We start from the raw sequence: 26,282 nt of genomic DNA, 5'->3' as shown, positions 1-26,282 counted from the left end.
AAGAGTTTAAAGGGCCTTGAGAATAAGAAAATCTGATTAACTGACAATAGGCCCTTCCCAAAATATGTGCTCACCTGAGATTTCGTTTGCGTTCTTGGTCACCTGCATTCGGGGTGGGGTGGAGCTCAGTTTCATCTTCTGGCCTCTGCTGTAAATACAAAGCTTTCAAAGGATTCATGGTCCAGTCAAACAGAGGATCATATAAGAGGACCTAAATAGAGGAGAACCAGTATTACAAAACTAACATAGGCCATTCACATGGCAATTGATTGGGAGTGGGGATGGGGACGTTGTTGCACATGCCTCATGTTTCCTTGTAGGGGAACTACTAGCCTAGTGCTCTGGCTTCTTACCACATCCTTAATCATTCTTCTCCATAGTTGGGGAGTGATCTTCCTTGATGCATGTTTCCTGACTGGGTGAAAATAGTCTATTAAAATAAGGTATGCACTAGTCACTTTCTTTTCTTCTCTTTTTCCTCTCAACCAGCATGATCCTGGGTAAGGACATATGCTTTGCAGGCCCCTATTCTCCCTCAGGTGGGCTGTCCCAAAACATAGGTTAGGTTATGGGAGTTGGAGAGTACTAGCAAGGCCATCTGTACCTCATTCCTAAGCCTTGTTCTCCAACAGTTCAATCAGGAATAAAGCTGACATTTTGATCTCCAATCCAACTCCTGTGGCTCTCTTTTTCTCTCAATTAGTTCCAAACTTGGAAGAGGAAAATAAGGGTTTATTGATTATTGATTCAATAATTTATTGAATAATTCACTGAAACCTTCTCAAAACCCTGAGATATGATGCTGTGGTTGAGATTTTGAGATATACGTAAGGAGCAGAATTTGAGTACCAAAATAACTGGCATGGCCACAACAACTGGCTCTCGGTCTTAAATTTTAGTAATGAAGTAATGTGGGATTTTTTGACGTTGGCAGTTTGGAACAACTAACTGTCTCTGGTGTTTATAAGCACAAAACTTTTTCAGGCCATGTGGTCATTTTTTTATGCTGTTTTGAGCATCCTCCAGGGCCATTAAAAACTGAAGGATTAAACTTATATGCATGTGGTTTGACATATGCTTTAGTTTTAACTATAGTTTGATTAAGCTTGAGCAGGGTTTCTTGGCACTCCTGCATTTTGTGGTTGGATACTTCTGTGTTGTGGGGGGCTGTCCTGTGCACTGCAGGATGTCGAGCAGCATGCCTGCCCTCTATCCACTAGATGACAGTAGTACTCTTTCCCCTCAGTTGTGACACCAAAATTGTCTCCAGAGATAGCCTTAGTAGACGAGTTCTCGGAGGACAGGATGGCCCATTGTGGAAAGGAAAATGAGATCTTTGAAGGCCAAGAGAGACAAATGTAATGAGAGGGAAAGGAGGATGCATCCCAGTTAAAGTGCTCCTAAAGAGGGATTTAGGAAGCAGGGAGATGTTTTAATTGTTTATCAGATTAGAAAGTGACTGAGGTACACTGAAATCCACCAGAGAAAAAGAAATGAATCCAAAAAAGGAGACTGGAATGACATCCCAGAGGATTGGGACCCTGGATGCTACTGAGAAGCATGCTCTTAAAGTAGAAGACAGAAAGACCAAGCCAAGTGGGAAACCACTCTTGAAGACTGGGACAACCATAGCAAGTGATTTCAGGAAATATGGACAGATTTACAGAAGGAAGATCAGGTAGATCAGTGTGAAACACACAAAGCATTAGAAGGTGAATTTATAAGTGACATAGTTATCGTAGGTGGAGATCAAAGTCACTTCTCTGCTCAAAACCCTCTAATAGCTTTCATTTCACACAGAGTAGAATCCAAGTCTTTATAATACAATAGGAATCCCTGTGTGATCTGGTGACTGTAACTTCTCTAACTTGATCTCCTACTGCTCTTTAAAGAATTAGGCTCATAAGCAACTTGGCATTAAATTAACAGAACTTCTGAGGCCTTGAAAGAACTACTCCATTCCAGTGAGTGTTAACTTAGGATACAGCTACTGAAGGAAGACCCAAATCTACCATGACATTTAAAAGAAAACTTTCTGACAGATGAAAAAGAATAAAATATAGGGAACACATTAAATTTCTTTGCAACTTAATTTGAAAACTTTGGGCTATTTTTGTCATAGGCAAAATGACAAGATATTTGATTTTGGACTTTAATTTCTATATTATTGAGGCATCCATGTTATCATTTATTCTTAATGCAGAACTATTGGAAAACTGTAATAATGATAACATGTACGAATATAATTTAAAATGGAAAAGGGAATGAATTTTCAGCCTTGGGACTAGCATAACCTTGGATTTAATTTTATCAATATACTATTTGGACCCATTTCAGAGCTCTCTTATAGCAAAATTCACGTTGTCACCAGTAGTCCAAAGAAGATCTGTAAAGAGGCTTTTATAATGGTGGACACAGGACTACTCTGACAGACTGTTCATTTCATCCCCCAAGGGATATAACATAGCCCCACCTATGTTGACCAGAGGCTTAATGGATAATGCCAATGAACTGAGGCAGTGATTAGATTGACTAGAATAACAACCTTGGCTGCATGGTAGAAAGAGCTTTTAAAAAATACAAAAGCCCATGCCCATCCCTAGAAATCTGCTTGGAATTTGGTCAGCATCAATATTTTTTATAAGCAGTATAGGTAATTCTAATATGCAGCCAGGTCCAGAAGTTTAAAGGAAGGAAAAGCTGAAGAATATAAGGAAGGAATGCTTATCCTATTCCCATGTTTCCTAATGGAGGAAATACTTCTGATCTCTTGCACATCCCTTACCAGGGTGGTGAATAACCACCACAGGTATACAGTTCTTGCTGGGTAGAGGTAATGTCATAAGAACCGGAAATCTGTTTGACATTCTTTCCTGGATCAACACGAGGCAGAGATACTGATTAAGTGTGTATGCTCTGCAGGCCCAAATCTCTGCCGGTGGGCTGTTCCATGGTTGAAACAGAAGAGAGGCATCGAAGGAGCAAAAGCAGCAAGCCAGTCCCTCTCTCCCTCAAGCCATGTTCCTCCAATAACAATACTGACATTTTGATCTCCATCTATTGGACTAATTGGTTCTGAACCTGGGCAGGGAAAAAGGAGAAATAATTTACTGATCTCTCTTAAACCTCAATGGAAACCATTCTGAAAACAACAGTACCATAAGGAATATCTAAGATGTCAAAATGCTGATTTCTGTATTAACGACTAGAGATTACTTACAACACTAAAATATTCTGAAAAACTTGAGGGGACTTTTTGGTGTATAAAAATGCTTAGTGTGTCAACTCCTCCTTCTGCTGCCTAGCATCATCCCACTGTATTAGAATGAAGCAATTATCTTCTAATCAGTGACTTCCCTAACAAGATACATGGTCTATCAGTAGAGGAATAAAATTTCCTTATAAACATATATACACTTACCTCTACAATGGTTAACAGGGTTTCCTGAGAGTTTCTCATAACCTCCATAGTTTTCTCACAGCATCTAGAGTCAAACACATTATAAATATGGATTGCGTTACACACCAATGGTTTTAATGTATCTTTAAATATACTCGCATGTAGTATGCCGAGACTATTCTTTGTTAATAATTTACAAATTTATATCTCAAATAATACAGACCTTGGCAGAAATAGCTTTCAATAGATATTTCTGAAATGAATACAAATATATATCTATGTGAATACTTCATATGCTTAGCATTTATGAGGATAACACAATATTCCTATGAGACATTCTTAAGTCTTCGATTACTGTTATAATTATTAGCTTATTTTGGCTGGAATCTGCCCTAATAAAAGTTTTTTGAGTACATAGATTCAAGTTGGGAAAACTAAGAGAACTGCAAAGCTCTTTTAGCAAGAACTCATAAATGAATATAAGCTCCTTTAATATAAAAATGTAGTTGGTTTTATATCCCCCAAAATGGGCACCCCAATAGTCATTCTGGTCAGTAAAATGAAACACAGCTAAGAAAGAGGTATTAAGGTAAAGTGGAGTCGATTCCATAGGAGGTTAACAATGAGAGCATGTATGTTATATTGAGGTCCCAGGTGGCTTGAGGGATGGGGAATCTATTACTGCTTTTACCCAGGATCTTTCCTTGGCATAGATAAAGCACTAGGATATAATTCTAGCATTAAATTCTATAATCTACTGAAATCTTTAATCCAAATAGTTTGATACCCAAAACTCTGCCCTCCCTTTCTTTACATCACTTACCTTCTGAAGACGCCTTCCACACCAGTAATGCCCATCCCATCCACAATATCTCTGGTGAGTCTAAAAGGAACTGTTTCAGGAGTAGGAAGGATTTTACCCTGTTCAAAAGCAACCCCTAAGTAAAATATACAATGATGTTAGGAGATTTGACAGTTAATCTGCTTCCTTTCCAACTGGCATGTGAACTCTGAAAGGCACCAAATAACATGTAACCTTTATTCTATTAGTACAGGAACATAAAGTTTTCTATTTCTGCACTGCCTGCTTCTTCATCTTCATGATTGTCTATGAGATCTTCCTTCCTTTAAAAAAACATAACTACCTTCCTGATGTAATTAGGAAATCTAGATTAAAGGATGACTTTTATAAATGAAGTAATGGCTGGTAGAATTTAAATGTAGAAATATGTATGCATGTGTGTATTTAGAATTATTTTTACTAAATTAAATTTTGAGATAACTATAGATTCCCATACAGATGTAGAGAATGATCATCCCACATACCCCTCACCCACTTTCTACTAATGGTAACATCTTGCAAAACTCAGTATCACAACTAGTATAGTGACTGAAATAGTCAAGGTAGAGAACATTTCCATCACCTTGTACAAAGGCCCCTTATGTTGCCCTTTTATAGCCACAACCACTTCCCTCCCATGACTCTCCTCTTCCCAGTTCTTAACTCCTGGTAGCCACCGATCTGTTTTACATTTCCATAATTTTGCCATTTCAAGTATGTTATATAAATGGAATCATAGAGTATGCAAGCTTTTGGGATTAGCTTTTTTTCACTCAGCTAATTTTATGTTCTCTGGAGAGTCATCCAAGTTGTTTTATGTATTAATACTTCATTCGTTTTTTTTTTTTTTTTAGGCTCTTTTTTTTTTTTTTTTTCATTTTTATTGCGATTGTTCAGATACCATACAATTATCCAAAGATCCAAAGTGTACAATCACTTGCCCCTGGGTACCCTCATACAGCTGTGCATCCATCACACTTAATTTTTGTTCAATTTTTAGAAACTTTTCATTACTCCAGACAAGAAATAAAGTGAAAGATGAAAAAAGAAAAAAAGGAAACTCTAAACCTCCCCTATCCCTAACCAAACCCCCTCAATTGTTGACTCCTAGTATTGATATAGTACGTTTGTTACTGTTTATGAAAAAATGTTGAAATACTACTAACTGTAGTATATAGTTTGTAATAGGTATATAGTTCTTCCCTATATGCCCCTCTATTATTAACTTCTAATTGTATTGTCATACATTTGTTCTGGTTCATGAAGTGATTTCTAGTATTTGTACAGTTGATCGTGGACATTGCCCACCATAGGATTCAGTTTTATACATTTCCATCTTTTGACCTCCAACTTTCCTTCTGGTGACATATATGACTCTGAGCTTCCCCTTTCCACCTCATTCACACACCATTCGGCGCTGTTAGTTATTCTCACATCTTGCTACCAACACCCCTGTTCATTTCCAAACATTTAAGTTCATCCTAATTGAACATTCTGCTCATACTAAGCAAGAGCATCTACATTTCTTCCACAAGGCAGGAGGGAGAGTCAAAGAAGGTAGAGAGGCAAAAGAAAGAGGAAACAAAAAAATGACAGCTAGGAAGCAGCAAAAGGAAAAATAACCTTAAATCAAAGTAGAATAAAGAATCAGACACCACCACCAATGTCAAGTGTCTAACATGCCTCCCCTATCCCCCCCTCTTATCTGCATTCACCTTGGTATATCACCTTTGTTACATTAAAGGAAGCATAATACAATGATTCTATTAGTTACAGTCTCTAGTTTATGCTGATTACATCCCTCCCTCAATGCCTCCCCATTTTTAACACCTTGCAAGGTTGACATTTGCTTGTTCTCCCTCGTAAAAGAACATATTTGTACATTTTATCACAATTGTTTAATACTGTAGATTTCACCAAGTTACACAGTCCCAGTTGTTATCTTTCCTCCTTTCTTGTGGTGTCTCACATGCTCCCCACCTTCCTCTCTCAACCGTATTCATAGTTACCTTTGTTCAGTGTACTTCCATTGTTGTGCTACCATCTCCCAAAATTGTGTTCCAAACCACGCACTCCTGTCTTCTATCACCCTGTAGTGCTTCCTTTAGTATTTCCTGTAGGGCAGGTGTCTTGTTCACAAAGTCTCTCATTGTCTGTTTGTCAGAAAATATTTTGAGCTCTCCCTCATATTTGAAGGACAGCTTTGCTGGATATAGGATTCTTGGTTGGTGGTTTTTCTCTTTCAGTATCTTAAATATTATCACACCACTTCCTTCTTGCCTCCATGGTTTCTGCTGAGAGATCCGCACAAAGTCTTATTAAGCTTCCTTTGTATGTAATGGATTGCTTTTCTCTTGCTGCTTTCAGGATTCTCTCTTTGTCTTTGACATTTGATAATCTGATTATTAAGTGTCTTGGCGTAGGCCTATTCAGATCTCTTCTGTTTGGAGTACGCTGCGCTTCTTGGATCTGTAATTTTATGTCTTTCATAAGAGATGGGAAATTTTCATTAATTATTTCCTCTATTATTGCTTCTGCCCCCTTTCTCTTCTCTTGTCCTTCTGGGACACCAATGATACGTACATTATTGTACTTTGTTTCATCCTTGATTTCCCGGAGACGTTGCTCATATTTTTTCATTCTTTTCTCCATCTGCTCCTTTGCGTGTAGGCTTTCAGGTATTTTGTTCTCCAGTTCCTGAGTGTTTTCTTCTGCCTCTTGAGATCTGCTGTTGTATGTTTCCATTGTGTCTTTCATCTCTTGTGTTGTGCCTTTCATTTCCATAGATTCTACTAGTAGGTTTTTTGAACTTTTGATTTCTGCCGTATACATGTCCAGTGCTTCCTTTACAGCCTCTATCTCTTTTGCAATATCTTCTCTAAACTTTTTTAATTGATTTAGCATTAGTTGTTTAAATTCCTGTATCTCTGTTGAAGTGTACGTTTGTTCCTTTGACTGGGCCATAACTTTGTTTTTCTTAGTGTAGGTTGTAATTTTCTGTTGTCTAGGCATGGTTTCCTTGGTTATCCAAGTCAGGTTTTCCCAGACCAGAACAGGCTCAGGTCCCAGAGGGAAGAAATATTCAGTAACTGGTTTCCCTGTGGGTGTGTCTTAGAAAATTGCTCCACCCTTTGATGCCTCGGGTCACTGTGCTTTTCTGCCCAGCAGGTGGCGCCTGTTAGCCTATAATTCTTGACTGGTGTGAGGAGGTATGGCCGTGTTCCCCCAGGCTCTGGGGTCTGGTTCTGAATGGAAAGGGCCCCACCCCTTTCCTCCTAGAGAAGACAGACCCCCCAGGTGGAGGTCATTAGCATTTCAGTGGTCTCGCTCTCTGCTTGTGCTGTCTCCACCCTTCCCCGAGTCACAGCCCTGGAAACTGAAAATGGCTGGGGCTTTCTCCACTGAGCCAAAAAAGAAACAGATAGTCCCCTTCAGACCCAGTCCAAGGCGACCCTCTGGCTCTCCCAGGTCAGTCGTCACCCAAAGCCTCTGTCTGTTTTTTGGGGATGTGTACCTGTAGTGAGCAGTTCACACTCGCTACTTAAAACCCCAACTGGAGCTCAGCTGAGCTATATTCGCTTGCTGGGAGAGAGCTTCTCTGTGGCACCACGCGACTCTGCAGCTCGGGCTATGGGGGAGGGGGTCTCCCGACCTGGTTCCGCAGGTTTTACTTACAGATTTTATGCTGTGTTCTCGGGCATTCCTCCCAATTCAGGTTGGTGTATGATGAATGGATGGTCTCGTTTGTCCCCCCCGCAGTTATTCTGGATTATTTACTAGTTGTTTCTGTTTTTTTGTAGTTGTTCCAGGGGGACTACTTAGCTTCCACTCCTCTCTATGCCGCCATCTTGCCCGAGTCCTCTCAATACTTCATTCATTTTTATTACTGGACAGTATTCCATGGTGTGGATATACCACAGTTTGTTTAGACATTCACTGGGTGAATGTCTGGTTGTTTTCAGTTTTGGGCTATTACAAATAAAGCTGCCATACAAAAAAAAAAAAGCTCTACAGGCTTTTGTGTGAACATAGGTTTTAATTTCTCTGGGATAAATGCCAAGGAGTACAATATCTGGTTTGTATACTACTGGCGTGTTTAGTTTTTAAAGAAACTGCCGAACGGTTTTCCAGAGTGACTGCCCAGTTTACATTCTCACCATCTCTAGTTTCTCCACATCCTTGTCAGCATTTGGTGGTGTCACTAGTTTTAGTTCAGTCATTTTGATAGTTGTGTAGTGATAACTCACTACATTTCCTTAGTGGCTAATAATGTTGAACATCTTTTCATGTGCTTGTAATCTGTATATCCTCTGTGTATGCCTTTTACCCATTTTATAACTGGATTGTTGTTTTGTTAACTTGAGTTTTGAGAGTTTTTCATAAATTCTAGATACCAGTCCTTTGCTGAATTTGTGGTTTGCAAATATTTTCTCTCAGTTTATAATTTATCCTCTTAACAGGGTCTTTTGCAAAGCAAACATTTTTAATTTTGGTGAAGCCCAATTTATCAATTTTTCCATTTGTGGAAAGTGCTTTCACTGTCAAGTCTAAGAACTCTGCCTAGCCCTAGATATTCTACATTTTTTTTCTAAAAGTTTTACAGTTTTAATATATTTTACATTTAAGTCCAAGATCCACTTGAGTTAATTTTTGTCTAAGGTGTGAGGGTTTAGGTCAAGCTTTTTTTTTTTTCCAATTGCTCCAGCTTCATTGATGAAAAGGTACTCCTATTAATTGCTTCTGCACCTTTATCAAAAGCCATCTGTCTGTACTTGTGTCTGTTCCAGGGTTCTCTATTTTGTTCCATTGATTTGTGTGTTGATTCTTTTGCCAACTATACAGCCTTGATTACCACAGCAATGTAAGTCTTGGAATAGGGTAGACTGATTCCTTTCCTCACACTTCTTTGATTTCTTCCATTAGTGCTCCATCCTGTATATATTTTGTTAGATTTACACCTAAGTATTTCATTTTTTTTGAATGATTGTCCACAGTACTGTATTTATTTTTGGTATCTATAAGTTCATTGCAAGGATATAGAAATACAATTTAATTTTGTATGTTTATCTCATACACTAAATTAGCAGAATGTACTTTTAAGTTCTAGAAGGTTTTTTGTTTTGTTTTGTTTTGTTTTTTGGTAGATTCCTTGGGATCTTCTACCTAGACAATCATGTCCTTTGCAAACAGGGACTGTTTTATTATTCTTTTCTGATCTTTTTCTTCCTTTTCTCCCTTATTGTACAAGCTAAAACTTCTATCTTTATGTTTGTTTCCAGTCTTAGGAAACATCCTTGGTTTGTTTCCAGTCTTAGGAAACAAAACATCCTTGGTTTGTTTCCAGTCTTAGGGTAAAAGAATTCTGCCTTTCACTGGTCAGGGTAACGCTAGCTGTTTTCTGTAGATGCTCTTCATCAAGTGGAGAAAGTTCCCCTCTGCTCCAGTTTGCTAATGCTGCCATTATGCAAGATACCAGAAACAGATCGGCTTTTATAAAGGGGATTTATTAGGTTACAAATTTACAGTTCAAAGGCCATAAAAGTGTCGAAGACAACAACCAGAGGATAACTTCACTGAAGAATGGTCGGTGGCATCCGGAACACTTTCGTCAGCAGGGAAGGCATGTGGCTGCCATATGCTGGTCCTTTGCTCCTGGGTTGTGTTTCAAAACGGCTTTCTCCAAAATGTCTCTGGGCTTTTGTCTTCACTCCTCTCTCTCAGCCCTCTGCTTGGTTCTCCTGGGGCATTTCTCTCTAAGCATCTGGGATCCTCTCTTAACTTCTCTGGGGCAACTCTGGGCTTCATCTCTTAGCTTAGCATCTCCAAAAGTCCTTCTGCCTACATCTCCAAGCATCTCCAGTCATCTCTATCGGCTCCTGAGCTCTCTTAAATACTCCAGTGAACTAATCAAGACCCATCCTGAATGGGTGGGGGCACACCTCCATGGAAATAATCTAATCAAAAAGTTCTCACCTATACTTGGGTGGGTCACATTTCCATGGAAATATTCAATCAAAAGGTTTCACCCTAATCAAAAAGATTAATAAGAGTGCCTCCACAGGATTGCAGTAGAAAAACAGTTTTTGTGGAGGACATAATAGATTCAAACCATCACACCCTCTATTCCTATTTTTTTGAGAGTTTTTATCATGAATGGTTGTTGAATTTTGTCAAATGCTCTTCCTGAATCAATTGAATGATTATATAATTTTTCTTCTTTACCTGGCTAATATGGTAGATTACACTGAATGGGTTTTGAATATCGGATCTCACATCCCTGAAATAAACCCCAGTTGGTCAGGGTATATAATTCTTTTTACATATTGCTGAGTTCTACTTGTTATTTTTTAAAAAGGATTTTGTGTCTATATTCATTAGGGATAATGTTTGTAGTTTTCTATTTTTGTACTGTCTTTGTTTTGTAGTCATAAAACAAATTGGGAACTATTCCAGCCTCTTCTATTTTCTGGAGCAGAGTGTAGAATTGGTGTCAATTCTTATAAACGTTTCGTAGAATTCTCTAGTGAAGCCAACTGGGCCTGGAGATGTCTTTTTTGAGAGTTTTAAAATTACAAATCCAAATTCCTTAGTAGTTATAGGGCCATTCAAATAACCTATTTCATATTGAGTTTGTTGTAGTAGTTTGTGCTTTTTTGAGGAACTGGTTCATTTCATCTAAGTTGTCACGTATATGTGGGCAGAGTTGTTGGTAGTATGTCCCTTACTATCCTATTGATGTCAGCAGGGTCTGTGGTGACGTAAACTGCTTTACTCCTGATATTAGTAACTTGTATTTGTGCTCATTTTTTCTTCATTAATTCCTGATAGAGGTTTGTCAATATTATTATCTTCTCAAAAGAATCAGCTTTTGGTTTCAATGGCATTTCTATTGTTTTTATGTTTTCAATTTCATTGACTTCTTCTCTTTATTATTTCTTTCCTTTGGCTTGCTTTGGATTTATTTGCTCTTTTCAGAAGTTCTTCAGTTGGGAGCCTAGATTATTGATTTAAGAATTTTCTTCTTCTCCAATGCAAGCATCTAGTAATATAAATTTCCCTCTCAGCACTACTTTAGCTATATTCTACAAATTTTGATATGTTGTATTTCATTGTCATTCAGTTCAATTTTTTTTTTTTAAATTTCCCCTTGAGCCTTCCTCTTTGACCCATGGATTATTTGGAAGGGGGTTTAGTTTCCAAGTATTTCCTGTCATATTCCTGGTTTCACTGTCAGATAATAAATTATCTGGATCACTTCAATTACTTCAAATATGCTAAAGTTTCCTTTATGGCCCAGGATATGGTCTATCTTAGTATAATGTTCCAGAGGTGTTTAAAAAGAATGTGTATTCCACTGTCAATGGGTGGAGTGTTCTATAAATGTCAATTAGAATCTATTGGTTGATGTTATGTTTTTCTATAACCTTGCTGATTTTCTGTCCAATGTGGGAAATTTTCAGCCATTACTTCTTTGAGTACTTTTTCAGCCCCACCCCCTTTCTCCTTTCCTTCCAGGACTTCAATGATAGGAATGTTAGATATTTTCTTCTAGTCTCACAGATCCTGGAGGTTCTATTCATTTTTTCTTTTTAAAGTCTATTTTCTCTTGGTTCAGTCTGGGAAATTTTTATTGTTCTGTGTGATTCTTACTTCTGTCCCCTCATTCTGCTGTTGAGTGTATCGAGTATTTTAATTACTGTATTTTCTAGTTTGAGTGTTTCCATCTGGTTCTCCTTTATGTCTTCCATTTCTTGATGAAACCCCCTTCTTTGCTGAGCCTTTCTATATTTTTATTTGTTTCAAGTATGCTTGTAACTACACCGCAAAGCAAGTTCATGAAGGCTGCCTTAAAATCTTTGTCATTTCAGTATTGATGACTGTATTTTTCATTCAAGTTGAAAATTTCCTGGTGTGACAAGTGATTTCTCAGTTGAAACCTGGACACTTTTGGGTTTTATGTTACAAGACTTGGGGTCTTATTTAAACCTTCTGTTTTAGCTGGCTTCGTGAGTCATCACTCCAGCAGAAGGGGATCACCACCTTGTTACTGCCAGGTGGGCATAAAAGTCCAGGTACCATATTTGACCTCGACGGACACCCGAGGGGGAAAGGGACTCCTTGCTACTGCTGGGCATGGATGGGAATCCCAGCTCCTCACTGGGCCTCTGCTGATGCCACCCTGGCTGAGTGTAGGATACTCATCACTGCTTCACATGTGGCCTCCACTGACATCAGGGATACAGCGTGGCCTTGTTACTGCTGGGCAGTTCTGAAAGTCCTGACACTCTACTAGGCCTTCTCTGATGCACCTTGGGCAGGCAGAAGGGGTGACCTGTTATTACTGGGTGGGGGTGGAAGTCCAGGGTCCCCACATGGTCTCCAAGGATACCGTGGAGTCAGGGTGGGAAGAATCATTACTGCCCAGTAGGTGTGAAGGTCCTGACTCTACTCAGCCTTCTCTGACTCTACCCTGGCAGGCAGATCTGGGTGCCTCACTACTGCCTGATGAGGATGGGAAGTCTACGCCCCCCATTTGGCCTTTGTTTGCATGGGTAGGGACAGGGCTACAGTTTTTCCTTTGGTGGCTGACTGGAGTTGAGTGGTTATAGTCTAAAAATTTCCTCTCTTGCTAGTCTGCCCCTTTTCTGGTACTTTAGTCAGAGAGAGAAGCCTTTTGCTAGAGCTTTGTCTGACTATGCCCTTTGGCATTTCTGGGTTGTTGGCTTTTTGGATCCCAAGAAAAGGAAAATCTGGAAACAGAGACACAAACACAGAGGGAAGAAGGCCATGGGAAGGCCGAGGCAGAAATTGGAGTTATGCTGCTACAAGGCAAGAAATGCCAATGATTGCCTAAAACCACTGGAAGCTAGGAGACAGGCAAGGAACAGAGTTTCCACAAGAGAATTCAGAGAAAGCATGGCCCTTCTGAAACATCCTAATTTTGGACTTCTAGACTCCAGAACTGTGAGATAATGCATTTCTGTTATTTTAAGCTACGCAGCTGTAGCACTTTGTTACAACATCCCCAGGAAATAGTTGGATATATAATGACCTAAAGAGATGCTAACCTTTTTGTGGTGAATAACATTGCAGTGAAATATATGTAGAAATAGAGACGGCAATAAATAGAATTGTCATGGGTAACGTTTTCTGTCAGTCCTTGGAAGATAAAGTAAGCAGAAAGTAAAGGAGGATATAGAGTAGAGGTTGAAAACAAGGAGCCTATAAACCCAAAGATGCGTTTTGCTTGCCGCACATAGTATTTTTTAAAAATTGGTTGTCAAGCAACAAAAAGAAAAAATAGATAAATGGGAACTCCCCAAGCTTAGAAGTTTCTGTACCTTAAAGGAATGTGTCAAAAAGGTAAAGAGGCAGCCAACTCAATGGGAAAAAATTTTTGGAAACCATGTATCTGACAAAAGACTGATATCTTGCATATATAAAGAAATCCTACAACTCCATGACGATAGTACAGACAGCCCAATTATAAAATGGGCAAAAGATATGAAAAGACAGTTCTCTGAAGAGGAAATACAAATGGCCAAGAAACACATGAAAAAATGTTCAGCTTCACTAGCTGTGCCAGTTTGAATGTATTATGTCCCGCAAAACGCCATTATCTTTGATGTCATCTTGTGTGGGCAGAAGTTATCAGTGTTGATTAGACTGTAATTCTTTGAGTGTTTCTTTGGAATGCGCCCCACTCAGCTGTGGGTGATGACTCTGACTGGATAATTTCCATGGAGGTGTTGCTCCACCCATTCAGGGTGGGTCTAAGTTGATCAGCGGAGCCATATAAATGAGCTGACCGGCAGAGGGAACTCAGTGCAGCTGTGAGTGATGTTTTGAAGAGGAGCTACAGCCAATTGGGACACTTTGAAGAAAGCACAGGAGCTGAAGATGAGAGACAGTTTGAAGACAGCCATGGAAAGCAGACTCTTGTTCTGGAGCAGCTAAGAGAGGACAAATATCCGAAGTGCAACTAAGAGTGACATTTTTGAGGAACTGCAGCCTAGAGAGGAACGTCCTGGGAGAAAGCCATTTTGAAACCAGAACTTTGGAGCAGATGCCAGCTACGTGCCTTCCCAGCTAACAGGTTTTCTGGACACTATTGGCCATCCTCCAGTGAAGGTACCTGATTGCTGATGTGTTACTTTGGACACTTTATAGCCTTAAGACTGTAACTGTGTAACCAAATAAACCCCCTTTCATAAAAGCCAGTCTATCTCTGGTGTTTTGCATTCTGGCAGCATTAGCAAACTAGAACACTAGCTATTAGAGAGATGCAAATTAAGACCACAATGAGATACCATCTCACACCAATTAGAATGGCTGCCATTAAACAAACAGGAAACTACAAATGCTGGAGGGGATGTGGAGAAATTGAAACTCTTATTCATTGTTGGTGGGACTGTATAATGGTTCAGCCGCTCTGGAAGTTAGTCTGGCAGTTCCTTAGAAAACTAGATATAGAGTTACCCTTTGATCCAGCGATTGCACTTCTCAATATATACCCAGAAGATCTAAAAGCAGTGACACGAACAGATATCTGCACCCCAATGTGCAAAGCATTATTCACAATTGTCAAGAGATGGAAACAACCCAAATGTCCTTCAACAGATGAATGGATACATAAAATGTGGTATATACACACGATGGAATACTATGCGGCAGTAAGAAGGAACAATGTCGTGAAACATATGACAACATGGATGAACCTTGAAGACATAATGCTGAGAGAAATAAGCCAGGCATAAAAAGAGAAATATTATATGCTACCACTAATCTGAACACTGAAAAATGTAAAACAAATAGTTTGTAATGCAGCATGTAGGGGAACTAGTGATAGAGAGCAATTAAGGAAGGGGGAAAGATAATCCAATAAGAACAGATAAGCTATCATGGGTAAATTTAACGTACTGGAAATGCCCAGGAATGACTATGATCTGTTAATTTCTGATGGGTATAGTAGGAACAAGTTCACAGAAATGTTGCTACATTAGGTTACTTTCTTGGAGAGAGTAGGAACATGCTGGAAGTAAAGTAGTTATCTTAGGTTAGTTGTCTTTTTCTTACTCCCTTGTTATGGTCTGTTTGACATGTTCTTTTATTGTATGTTTTTAAAAATTTTTTTTTATTTTTTATACAGTTGATTTAAAAAAAAAAAAAAGAAAAAAAAATGCAGAGCCCTGTTGAGGAGCTGGTGGAGAATGCAGGGGTATTGGCCTGCCCCACCTCGATGGTTGCTAACGTGCTCACAGACATAGGGGACTGGTGATTTGATGGGTTGAGCCCTCTACCACAGGACTTGCCCTTGGGAAGACTGTTGCTGCAAAGGAGAGGCTAGGCCTCCCTATAATTGTGCCTAAGAGCCTCCTTCTGAATGCCTCTTTGTTGCTCAGAGGTGGCCCTCTCTCTCTAGCTAAGCCAACTTGGCAGGTGAAATCACTGCCCTCCCCGCTATGTGGGATCAGACACCCAGGGGAGTGAGTCTCCCTGGAAACATGGAATATGACTCCTGGGGAGGAATGTAGACCCGGCATTGTGGGGTGGAGAACATCTTCTTGACCAAAAGGGGGAACTGAAAGGAAATGAAAAAGCTTCAGTGGCTGAGAGATTCCAAAAGGAGTCGAGAGGTCACTCTGGTGGGCACTCTTACGCACAACATAGACAACCCTTTTTAGGTTCTAATGAATTGGGGTAGCTGGTGGTAGATACCTGAAATTATCAAACTACAACCCAGAACCCATGAATCTTGAAGACAATTGTATAAAAATGTAGCTTATGAGGGGTGACAATGGGATTGGGAAAGCCATAAGGACCACACTCCCCTTTGTCTAGTTTATGGATGGATGAGTAGAAAAATGAGGGAAGGAAACAAACAGACAAACAAAGGCACCCAGTGTTCTTTTTTTAACTTTAGTGGCTCTTTTTCACTTTAATTATTATTTTTGTTATTTTTGTGTGTGTGCTAATGAAGGTGTCAGGGATTGATTTTGGTGATGAATGCACAACTATGTAATGGTACTGTGAACAATCAAATGTATGATTTGTTTTGTATGACTGCAAGGTATGTGAATATATCTCAATAAAATGAATATTAAAAAAAATTGGTTGTCAAGGTTAAAAATTCAGATTTCCCAGAAAAGTCCAGATTTCTGTCTCTTCTTGAAAATCTGAAGCTGTGATATTCTTGGCCAAAATTCCTGTCAACAATCAGACGAAACTGAAATAGTGGTCGACCCTTTAGAAAAGGTATGAGCTCTCTGATTTACCTTCCAACCAACATCACACACTTACCTGTCTGACTCTTAAAAGTATGTGAGTTTCTGATCCCTGGCATAGATGATGTGAATTATATAAATACCATCATTGATTTAATACATTTATATTTAACTCCATTCCTTTCTTGTCCATATCTATGGAATGTTTAATATTGCTAACATATGCCACAGAGCACTCTCACAATAATTAACAAATCATATTCTATGACTATGAAGTTAAATTAACAATTTAACTCATATCAACATGATCAATATATGATGCTAACCTCTATGTGGCCACTGTCATTTCCAGTAATGGTGTATTAGGTAATTGGAACCACTCTCTGAGGATAACAAGATCACTGCCCCAAACGATCCACCTCCTAACAAAACTAGTTAAGCTTTACCAGGAAAAATCTGGGAAAAGAGGGAAATCCAAGGAATTGAGCCTGGTATTTGGGGCTGCTTTCCCCTGGGGGCATTTTCCTATTCTAGATGACATGGCTGAGGGACTAAGGAGTACTTGAGACAGTCTTGCTAGGCTATGGGTACAAAACTTAGAGTCTAGCTGATAAACCCCCCAGACCTCTAAGACGGATTGTTAAATTCAAAGGCCTATTTTCAGCTTTCATCCTATTTGACCTTTCTATATCAGATACTATTGAGCAGTTTTTTTCTTCATGAAATTTTTCCTCCCTTGGCTCCAAGATATCCCTATCTTCCGGTTCCCATAATGTGTTGACTATTTCTCAATTTTTTTTTCTGACTTAGCCTTTTTGATGCTGCCTTTCCTTATAATTCCATTCTCATCCTCTTTGTGAAGATGATGTGTAAGATGAGAATTTCTCCAGTCCAATGACTTCAACTGAAACCATCTGTTGACAGTTCTAGATCTCTGTCATTGTGCTTAACCTCTTTTCATTCCTCTCTATAAACTGCCCAATCAACCTGGCGGTCCGGTCCCATTAATACCTCAAAATAATGTGCAAAACTTAACTCATCAGCTTCTTATTTATTTGTATAAAATCTGCTTAGTTCTTTGGAGACTTCAGTTATCCTGGAGTCCTCCTCTTCCACTGTTTCCATATACCACTGGTCCCCGTCTTCCACTGTTTCCACTGTACCACTGGTACAGTCTACTACAAAAAATGTCCCTTAAGTCCATTCTCCTGGTCTCTACACATTTAGTACAAGTCTTAATTATCTCTCATCTAAACTATTAAAATATCCCAATTTGTTTTCTTACTGCCAATACTGCTCCCCAAATTGCTCCCCAAATTGTGTTTCCAAAAATAAAAAATGACCACGTCCTGTTTAAATGTATCTTGTTACTTCCCATTGCTTAACAGATTAAAGTGTAAACTCCTTAGCTGATTTCTACAGTCTAGCACCAATCTATCTCTCAAGCTACTCAACTGTATGCAAACTTCACTCCAGCCACATGTAATACTTCAACATTCCCCAATATGCTACATCTTCATGATTTTTTCCTTCAACTCTGTTCTAACTTTTGTTTGAATTATTCCTCCTTCCCTTCCTTCCGTCAAGATCTGGCTCAAACATCACCTCTTGTAATAAGTTTCACTCATTAACCCAGGCAGAGTTAGCTACTGCTTGCACTATCACTGTGATTATGCTTTTTTTTTTAAAAAACTTGCTTTGATATGTGGGTCTCTCTCATACTCTAATAACCTGGTAGGCAAACAACATTTCTTGATGATCACGCATTTGTTAAATGGAATAAAGATACACATCCTTTATTACTTACCTAAATCTATATGTACCAGTTCTGCTGACTGCTCATTTATCAAGATATTCTGTACATGTCTATCACCAAGTCCAAGTATATAACCAACTGAGAAAAAGAAAACAAAAACAACCCAAAATTTAATATCACAGATTTCATCTATTTCTAAAATACCTTTAGCTATGATTTCAACTAATACCACTATCTATATAATTTTTGAGTAATTTAGGTTTTTTAGCCTATTATTAGGAAATTATATATACTGAGCATTTTGGGCTTAAGCCAAATCTTGCCAGCTATTTTCATGTACATTGCATCTTTAAAATACTAACTGGTTTGCTAAAAGTATTTTCCCTTTACCAATAGGCACACATTAAAAATATTAGTATTTCAAAAATTAGTGTGGTTAAAGTTGAGATCCATTATTTACTAGGGCCAAAGTAGCACATTCTATGTACTCAAATATTTAATGAGTGTATTTATAGGTGGAGAACGCCATTTAAATTCTTCATTCTTCATTGAAACTTTCTTCTACTTGCTAAATTATATTTAGCACAAATTAATCATTAATTCATCTCATGAGGTATATATCCAGGAGAAACTATACTTGATCACATACCTTAAAATGCTTTTAACCTAATGAGATTCACCATGAAGTGTTACTGAAAAACACTGGATAGGGAAACAGGATGCCTGAGTTCCTGGCTAGCTCTGCATTAACTGGGCCTCCTTTCTTCTTTATAAAATAATTTGTTGAATCAGATTAGTGATTCTCAATGTAGAAGAGAAGAGGGTTTCATAATTTCTGGGAAGATTTTCAAAACATACATGTCCTACCTCCTTGGGAAGGGAGTGGTCTTTAGTAAAAAATTAATAGATTAGGTGATCTCTGATGTTCTTTTTCTTATAGTCTAGGATTTTCTTAGTTGCCTTACTTAGCTATTCTAGTCTTGAAGAAATTAAAAAACAAAGTTGAAATGTATGTATGCAATGGACATTTAAACATATATCATGATTTCTATTTCCAAAATAACACTCTATTGAACAGAACCAACTGTTGTGTGATAATATCATAGTATTAAAAAGAACAATAACTAAAGGAAATAAGTCAAATGGAATTATTACAGGTTTTAATATTTTCAAAAGAGAATCTTAGAAAATAATATACTGAGGGAAGAGAAAATAAGCTATGTTGACAATCAAACAAAGAATAACAACCAGTCTTATTTCCCTATGTCCGCATAGGAAAATTCTTTCATGCAAAAGCTAAGAAAAGCTATGGTTATAAGCTAAGAGTTAGAATGAACAAGAAACACAATAACATAATGATAAAGATGGTTTAGTTAACCACCACCATCACCACCATCATCTCCCTGCAACTAAGAAAGTAGAAAAGTGCTGAATCTACTAAGATGTACAAAAAGATTACCTATAGAAGAAGTAGCCACACTGCGAGTATAAGCCAATCGTTTCTCAAACCAAACAGCAGGGTCCAAGAATTTTTCCATGCAGAAGTAACGGAAAACTGGTTGAAAATTTTGGCAAATATCCATGAAGGTTTTATATTTCTCTTCGAAAGACTGCTTTTGCACATCCTTTAAACAGATCATATATAAAATCATTTTCCCATTATTGTGTTCAACTAATTCAACTAATCATTTCTATAGGAAAAAATATGACAGATATAGAGGAGATAAAAAGAAGAACAAGATACTACCTCAATCCACAAGAAGCTAACAATCTGGTTAGGGAAGCAATTAATTACAAGTGATAACCTCATTAGGGTTTTCACATTAATCTTAGGGGAAGGAGGCACACCAACAGTGACTGTTACTTGTTTTAATAAATTTCTAACTTGAATGATCCTGTGATCTAGGTGGGAGTAAACACAGAAATGCCAAGGATAGCTCCAGATAATCTCAGGTGGCATCAAAGCACTAGAAACAAGGGAATTGGAGAAAACGAAGAAGAATGGAAAAATCAGGGGTGGATGGCAAAGCAGTTGACATTTGCCATAATTCTGTCCTCCAACAACATCTCACTATATACAATCTTTCCAGAAGCAAAGCCTATCTACTTCAAGCACTCAGTTCTCAACTATATGCCCCAAACTTCCAAATTTGTATCCTTGGTCCAGATCTTTATTAAGCTCCAGCTCAATATGCTTCTCTGTCTATTCAGTATCTTTACGTGAATGTCCTTAGATCCAAATTAATTTCTGCAGGAAAATTCTTGCAAAAATTGGTAAACCTCAGCCACCTCCTCTATTTCTCAACTCAGTAAATAGCCTAACCATCCAGTCACCCCAACCAGAAAACTGGGAAGCACTGGACTACTCTTTTTTCCAACTCCACATCTAACCAGCAACCAAATCCTATCAGTCTGTCTCCTTAAAATTTCTAACTTCTACCTACTATGCTCCATTTTCCCACTGTTTATTAGTCTTTGTTTAGATCCCAGTGTCTCACGCTTCCAGTTTGCTTTCTCAGGATTATCTGTCAGGGTTAGCGTTCTAATATACAAATCTAATATTACTCTCTTCCTCTATGGTTGTATATTGCCTACAGTTTTTAGCATTTCATAAAGCAACCATCTATTTTTTGACCAATTACTACTGCTCCACCCCATCTATCTATTCCTCCTCAAAGATTTAATTATCTATTTGTGCCTCCTTTCCTTTATGGTTAAACACTCCTTCTGCCAGAAACAAAACTCAGCTCAAAACACCACTTCCTCTATTAAAGCCTTTCTTGAGTCCGAATTCTCTCTACTCCTCTCCACTGTAAGTAGAACTACTTCCTCCTCTTGCTTACACTGTACCCTGGAGGGTTTATCAAAATGTCTATAGCACTTCATCACACATGTTAAAAAACATATAATAGAAAGCAAAATAAAAGGAAGAGTAAATGGACTCACTCCATTTATTAGCTCATTGACCTTGGGCAAGTTAAATGTTCTAAGCTTCTTCTCATCTTAAAATGGGGATAGTTATTACGATGATTATTTTTGTGTCTTCTTTGAGTGTTTTAAGAACTGGCTTACCCCAAACTGGAAACAAATTAGCATACACTGAATGGGGTTTAACTGAATTTTTTCATCTGACAAGGACTGACACTTTATGTAGTTAAAAAACCTTCCTTTATGCTCACAGGCACTTTCATCCTGGTGAGCTTACTTTCTTTTACTTAGTATCTTTAACAACTGCCTCATGAAATTAAATTTTTATATTATATAATATTTAATAACTCTCAGCTATGATAAGCTACTGAATAATCTTACAATAATCTTTAATAACCTTTACATTTTGAGTGCTACTCACCATCATTTTCTTTTGGCATTGATAGGCACTGAAGTCCTTGGGCCTGTATCTTTTATGAGCACCATTTTCATTGTTAACAAGAAATTCACCAATGGGCACAGTTCCTGTGCACCATTCAAGAACACCACTTCGCTGAGAAAGGGGAACGACCTGAAGTTACAGATTAAAGACCCTTTGATTATGGAAGGGCACTGAAGGTCATGTGATGATCATTCAACCATTAGAGCCAGAGTAAAACCTCTTTTCAAGTAGTGTTAATATTTCTCTGTCCACAGGAGACAAAGCTCCTTTGAAGTAACCAAAAAATAAACTTAAGCTCAACGAATACAATTTTCTAGCCAATGTCTTGGACTTCTGAGAGGCTTCTCTTGATCCCATGATTTCCTAAGAGGTAAATCCTGTTAATTGTATTTACCATCATCCATGATTGATCCACAGTTAGAGTCTCTTCCATTTAACAGAAGAATTAACTCTGCTGTCCTTATACTTATATCAATCCAATGTGAAGAATTTCACTTTGGAAAATATTACTCATCAATGTGGTCTCAATTTTAGTATGGAGCTTGGTAATTGTAACTACAGGTATCCTTGCTTTCAAGTTTTATTCGCTTCACCAAGAGGAAACATATTCTTAAACATAAAATGAGCAGTTACACTAGTAAAGTTATTCTTTAAAATTATGACATACTCTAAACAAACATAAAGGGTAGAAAATAATATAAACACCCTTTTGAAACAGTTTTACGAAACCATATATGCTGGGAAAGAAATGAAGCTCCCTTTGGACCTCTCATTGAGCCGATTCCCCTTCCCACCATCAAGATTACTGCTACTTGAACATGTCCAAGCATTTTTTTGGTGTATTTTTATTTCAAAGCTATACATACATAAATACTGGTAAACTTTTTATAGAGTATTATGCAATATATATACTCCTGAAATTTTTTTCCCACTCAGCATTTTCAACTTTCACTGTTAGCACATTTAACCCTAAGTCATTCATTTTACCAGCTGTATAGTATTCTCCTATATAAACATACCACAATTTATCCACTCATATTGATTAACATTTACAGTGTTTCAAAATTTCCCTAAAGCATTGCTGCAATGATCCTGTCTGCAGCTGAACATATTTCAATTTTTCTAGAGTATATACATAGAAACTGAACAGCTGTGTCATAGGGAATATGTACCTTCAACTTAGTTAATCAGTAATGGCTAACTATCTCAAGTAGTTGTACCACTTTACATAACCACCAGCAGTTATCCCACAACCTTTCCCACACTTAGTATTGTCAGATTTTTATATTTTGCCAATTTGATGAATATGTAATGGTACCTCCTTGTGGTTTTCATTTGTATTTTCCAAGTTACTAGTGAGGATGAGTATCATTCCACATGTTTTATTGGTCATTCAAATGTTTTCTTACTGTGAACTGCCTGTACTCTTTACCCTTTTTCCTGCTGGCTTCTTTGTCTGTTTCTTACTGGTTTTGTAAGAGTTCTTTATATATTCTGCATATAAATCCTTTGTTGATATTAACATTATAAATTTTTTCTTAGAATTTATAATGTTGATATTATAATTATAAATACTTTTTCATGGTTGCCTGTCTTATTGTATCATCAATCTTGTAAAATGTTTAATTTTAATGTATTCAAATATGTTGAACTTGTTTTAAGGAGGCATTTTATTCATTTACTAACATACATTTTTTGAGTGTCTATTGTGTCTTACACACTGTGCTAGGGCACTGAGAATAGAATGGCAAAGGACGCAGATGAAGACTATGTGTTTATAAAGCTTCATTCTGGTGAGGAAACAGACACTAATAAGCATTTAATGATGCCAGATAATAACTACAGCAGAACAAACATAAAAGAGGGAGAGTAAGTAATGGAGATGCAGTCAGCAGGTCTCTCTGTGGAGATGACATATGGACAGAAACCTGAATGAAGAAAGGGAGTTTTGTTACACAAAGATCTGAGGGAAGAACATTCCAGGCAGAAGGAAGTAGAAAAGCCCTGAGGTGAAAATGAACTTGGTGTATCTAAGCTACAGCAAAAAGACCAGGTGAGTCAAGAGGAGATGACTCAACTTTCACAAGGAGAAAGTAAGACATATGGGTGGGGAGAGAACAGTAGAGACAAACCACTTACGGCACTTTCATTCAGGGTATAATGTGAAGTTACCTGGGATTTTGATCAGGAAGATAGCATATTCTGTCTCAGACTCAGAGAAAATAATATAATGTCTTGCTTCAAAATAATATAGGAGGGAAAAAGTCAGTGGAATTAGAAATGAAAGAAAATTGCCCATGAATTGATCGTTGCTGAAGTGGGAAGAAGGGTACATAGGGGTTTGTTATATTATTCTGTTTACTTTTGTATATTCTTGAAATTTTTCATAATAAATAAGAGTAAAAAGAAAGACAAGACCTCCAGCTTTTTGGTCTGAGCAACTGGGTGAAGGTGGTGCCATCTGCTGAGAAGGGCAAGAGGAGGTTGTTTTTGGTTTGGGGAGTTTGGGGGGATGGATATGATTTATCAAGAGTTCTACTTTAAACGTGAGTTTGAGATATACATATTAGACCTCTACATAATCGACTAATTATATTTGGGACCAGCCTTCCAAATGGAATGTGAGCTGACAAAAGTCTTCTTTACAGAAGAAAGCATGTCATTATAAGAAGAATATAGACGTACTAAAAGTGAAAGGGCCAGCACTATGAGCCACAGTCTAAACTTTACCAATGATCTGCATGACCTCTTCAGGCACAGTCTACTCCTATGTTGTTTCATAACACTTAAGGGCACCATCTCAAACAAAGCATATAACAACTTCTGCTATAATTATGTTTGTGTCTCTTTTCCCTATTAGACTGTGAGTTCCTGAAGGACTAGGACTACGTTATATTACTTTTGGGGGGACCTAGCAGAGTATCTACATTTATTGAACAAACACACGAATGATCTCATAGCCTCTCTAACTGATTTCCCTTCGTGGCTAAGTACTTCTAAATGCCTGTCTCCTAGGAAACCCTGTCCTATCTTTAACTCTGAGCTAGCTGTGACACCTAACGCTTGATCACATTAACATTCTTGCTCCCTACTATATTCAAGATCAGTCTATAAAGGTATACACTTACTTTTTTCTACCTCAGCTCAGAGTCCAACTGTGACAATATAGTTGATGGAGAAAGAGTCAAATTTAATTTCAAATGGCAAATGACAGGGTCTTCTCTGGTAGTAAAGATTCTCTGGAATAGCCTTTCGACTGGGGTATCTTGTGTGGGTATCACAAAAAATTACTGTCACAGGAAATGACTGATAACTATTTTCTCAATTCCCCTAAGGTACATAGCAAGTACCATCCTAGATATATAGAAATGAAGTTAATTTATTATGAATTGTGAATGCCTAGGATATTATGGCTTCTTTCGCAGAACTTCGACAGAGAAGGATGCTCTGAAATATACATCTGAAAAAGTAAAAATTATTTATTGGCAGTAGGCAGAATAAAGAGTTAAGCGTAAAGTTTCCTTCTGTACTTAAATACTGTTTGTAAGAGACCTGCATTTTAGAAAACGAATCCTTTACGACTTCAGGATTGCTGTTCAATATACTTTATAACAATGTATCTTTGGTAGGGAAACAATTACGCCAGCCACAGATTTATGTCAGAGAGCTACATCTGAGCTGCCAGCCTATACAGTAAGAATTTTCCTTCATCTCCATCAGATTCTGACAAGAGATATGTGGTGTGCCTCAATATACAAGTCTCTCCTTTTATGGGCGGATACCAACAGGCAGTTCCAGGTACTCAATGATCACAGGAGGTCTAAGAGCCAGGATTTGGAATGACTCTACAGACGACCTGGACTAGGAGACTGCTTCCCTGTATCACCCCCAGGAATCTTAACTAAAGGTAAGAACAACTAGTTCAACTAATTGATGACACAACTTTCACTTTCCTGGAGTAATGTCAAGATAACACAGACTGACAGGCCCAGAACTGTCCAAAAGATTTCCAAGTAATAATTAAGTCAAACCTAAACTCTCATGTTTAGAGATCATTCTTCCATGTTCAGATAGGTAACATTATATACCTCAATCAGTTATCTGGGTTGCCCATTTTTGATACATCTTAATGGTGAATCCTTTCCAGAAGTCCAGCTGTACTAGCCCCTAACAAGAGAGTCAGCCTGTCCTTTGAAGCTCTGAAGCCAGGCATTGAAGTCTGCTCTCTAGCTATGAAAGTCCTAGATGGCATCTTCTTCCAATTGTTTTGTCTACATTGAATATCTGTTGTTTAGTGTAGCCGCTTGTATCAATTATCTTAGCAAGATTTTTGGGATAACTTGCTGCATCTTCTACATCAGTACTTGCTGCTTCACCTAGCACTTTTAAGTTATAGAGACAGCTTCTTTCCTTAAACCTCATGAACCAACCGCTGGTAGCTTCAAACTTTCACCTCTCTCAGCCTTCACAGAATTGAGGAGAGTTAGGGCCTTGCTCTGGATGAGGATTTGGCTTAAGAGAATGTTGTGGCTGGTTTAATCTTCTATCAACACCACTAAAACTTTCTCCATATCAGCAATAAAGCTGTTTCACTTTCTTATCATTCATGTGTTCACTGGAGCAGCACTTTTCATTTCCTTTAAGAACTTTTTCTTTGCATTCACAACTTGGCTAACTGTTTGGTGCAAGAG

At 38.0% G+C, this 26,282-nt stretch overlaps 1 protein-coding gene across 3 annotated transcripts in view; it reads right to left on the bottom strand.

Annotated features, from left to right (window-relative positions):
* ATM (ATM serine/threonine kinase) overlaps nucleotides 1-26,282 on the bottom strand; it is a 135,076-nt gene that overhangs the window by 2,134 nt on the left and 106,660 nt on the right. For 2 of the 3 annotated variants that reach the window (XM_037841327.1, XM_037841328.1), the window contains 6 exons: nucleotides 21,571-21,720; nucleotides 19,681-19,846; nucleotides 18,273-18,359; nucleotides 4,224-4,338; nucleotides 3,422-3,485; nucleotides 75-211 (listed from right to left, as the gene is read on the bottom strand). In XM_037841327.1, coding sequence (XP_037697255.1) covers nucleotides 75-211; nucleotides 3,422-3,485; nucleotides 4,224-4,338; nucleotides 18,273-18,359; nucleotides 19,681-19,846; nucleotides 21,571-21,720 — 719 coding nt within the window. Of the gene's footprint in view, nucleotides 1-74; nucleotides 212-303; nucleotides 416-3,421; nucleotides 3,486-4,223; nucleotides 4,339-18,272; nucleotides 18,360-19,680; nucleotides 19,847-21,570; nucleotides 21,721-26,282 lie in introns of those variants that run through there. The other variant, XR_005217550.1, reaches the window with a different exon arrangement.

The sequence above is a fragment of the Choloepus didactylus genome, chromosome 6, assembly GCF_015220235.1.
Source record: "Choloepus didactylus isolate mChoDid1 chromosome 6, mChoDid1.pri, whole genome shotgun sequence".
NCBI classification, from domain to species: Eukaryota; Metazoa; Chordata; class Mammalia; order Pilosa; family Megalonychidae; genus Choloepus; species Choloepus didactylus.
This window is presented reverse-complemented; position numbering and strand designations above follow the sequence as displayed.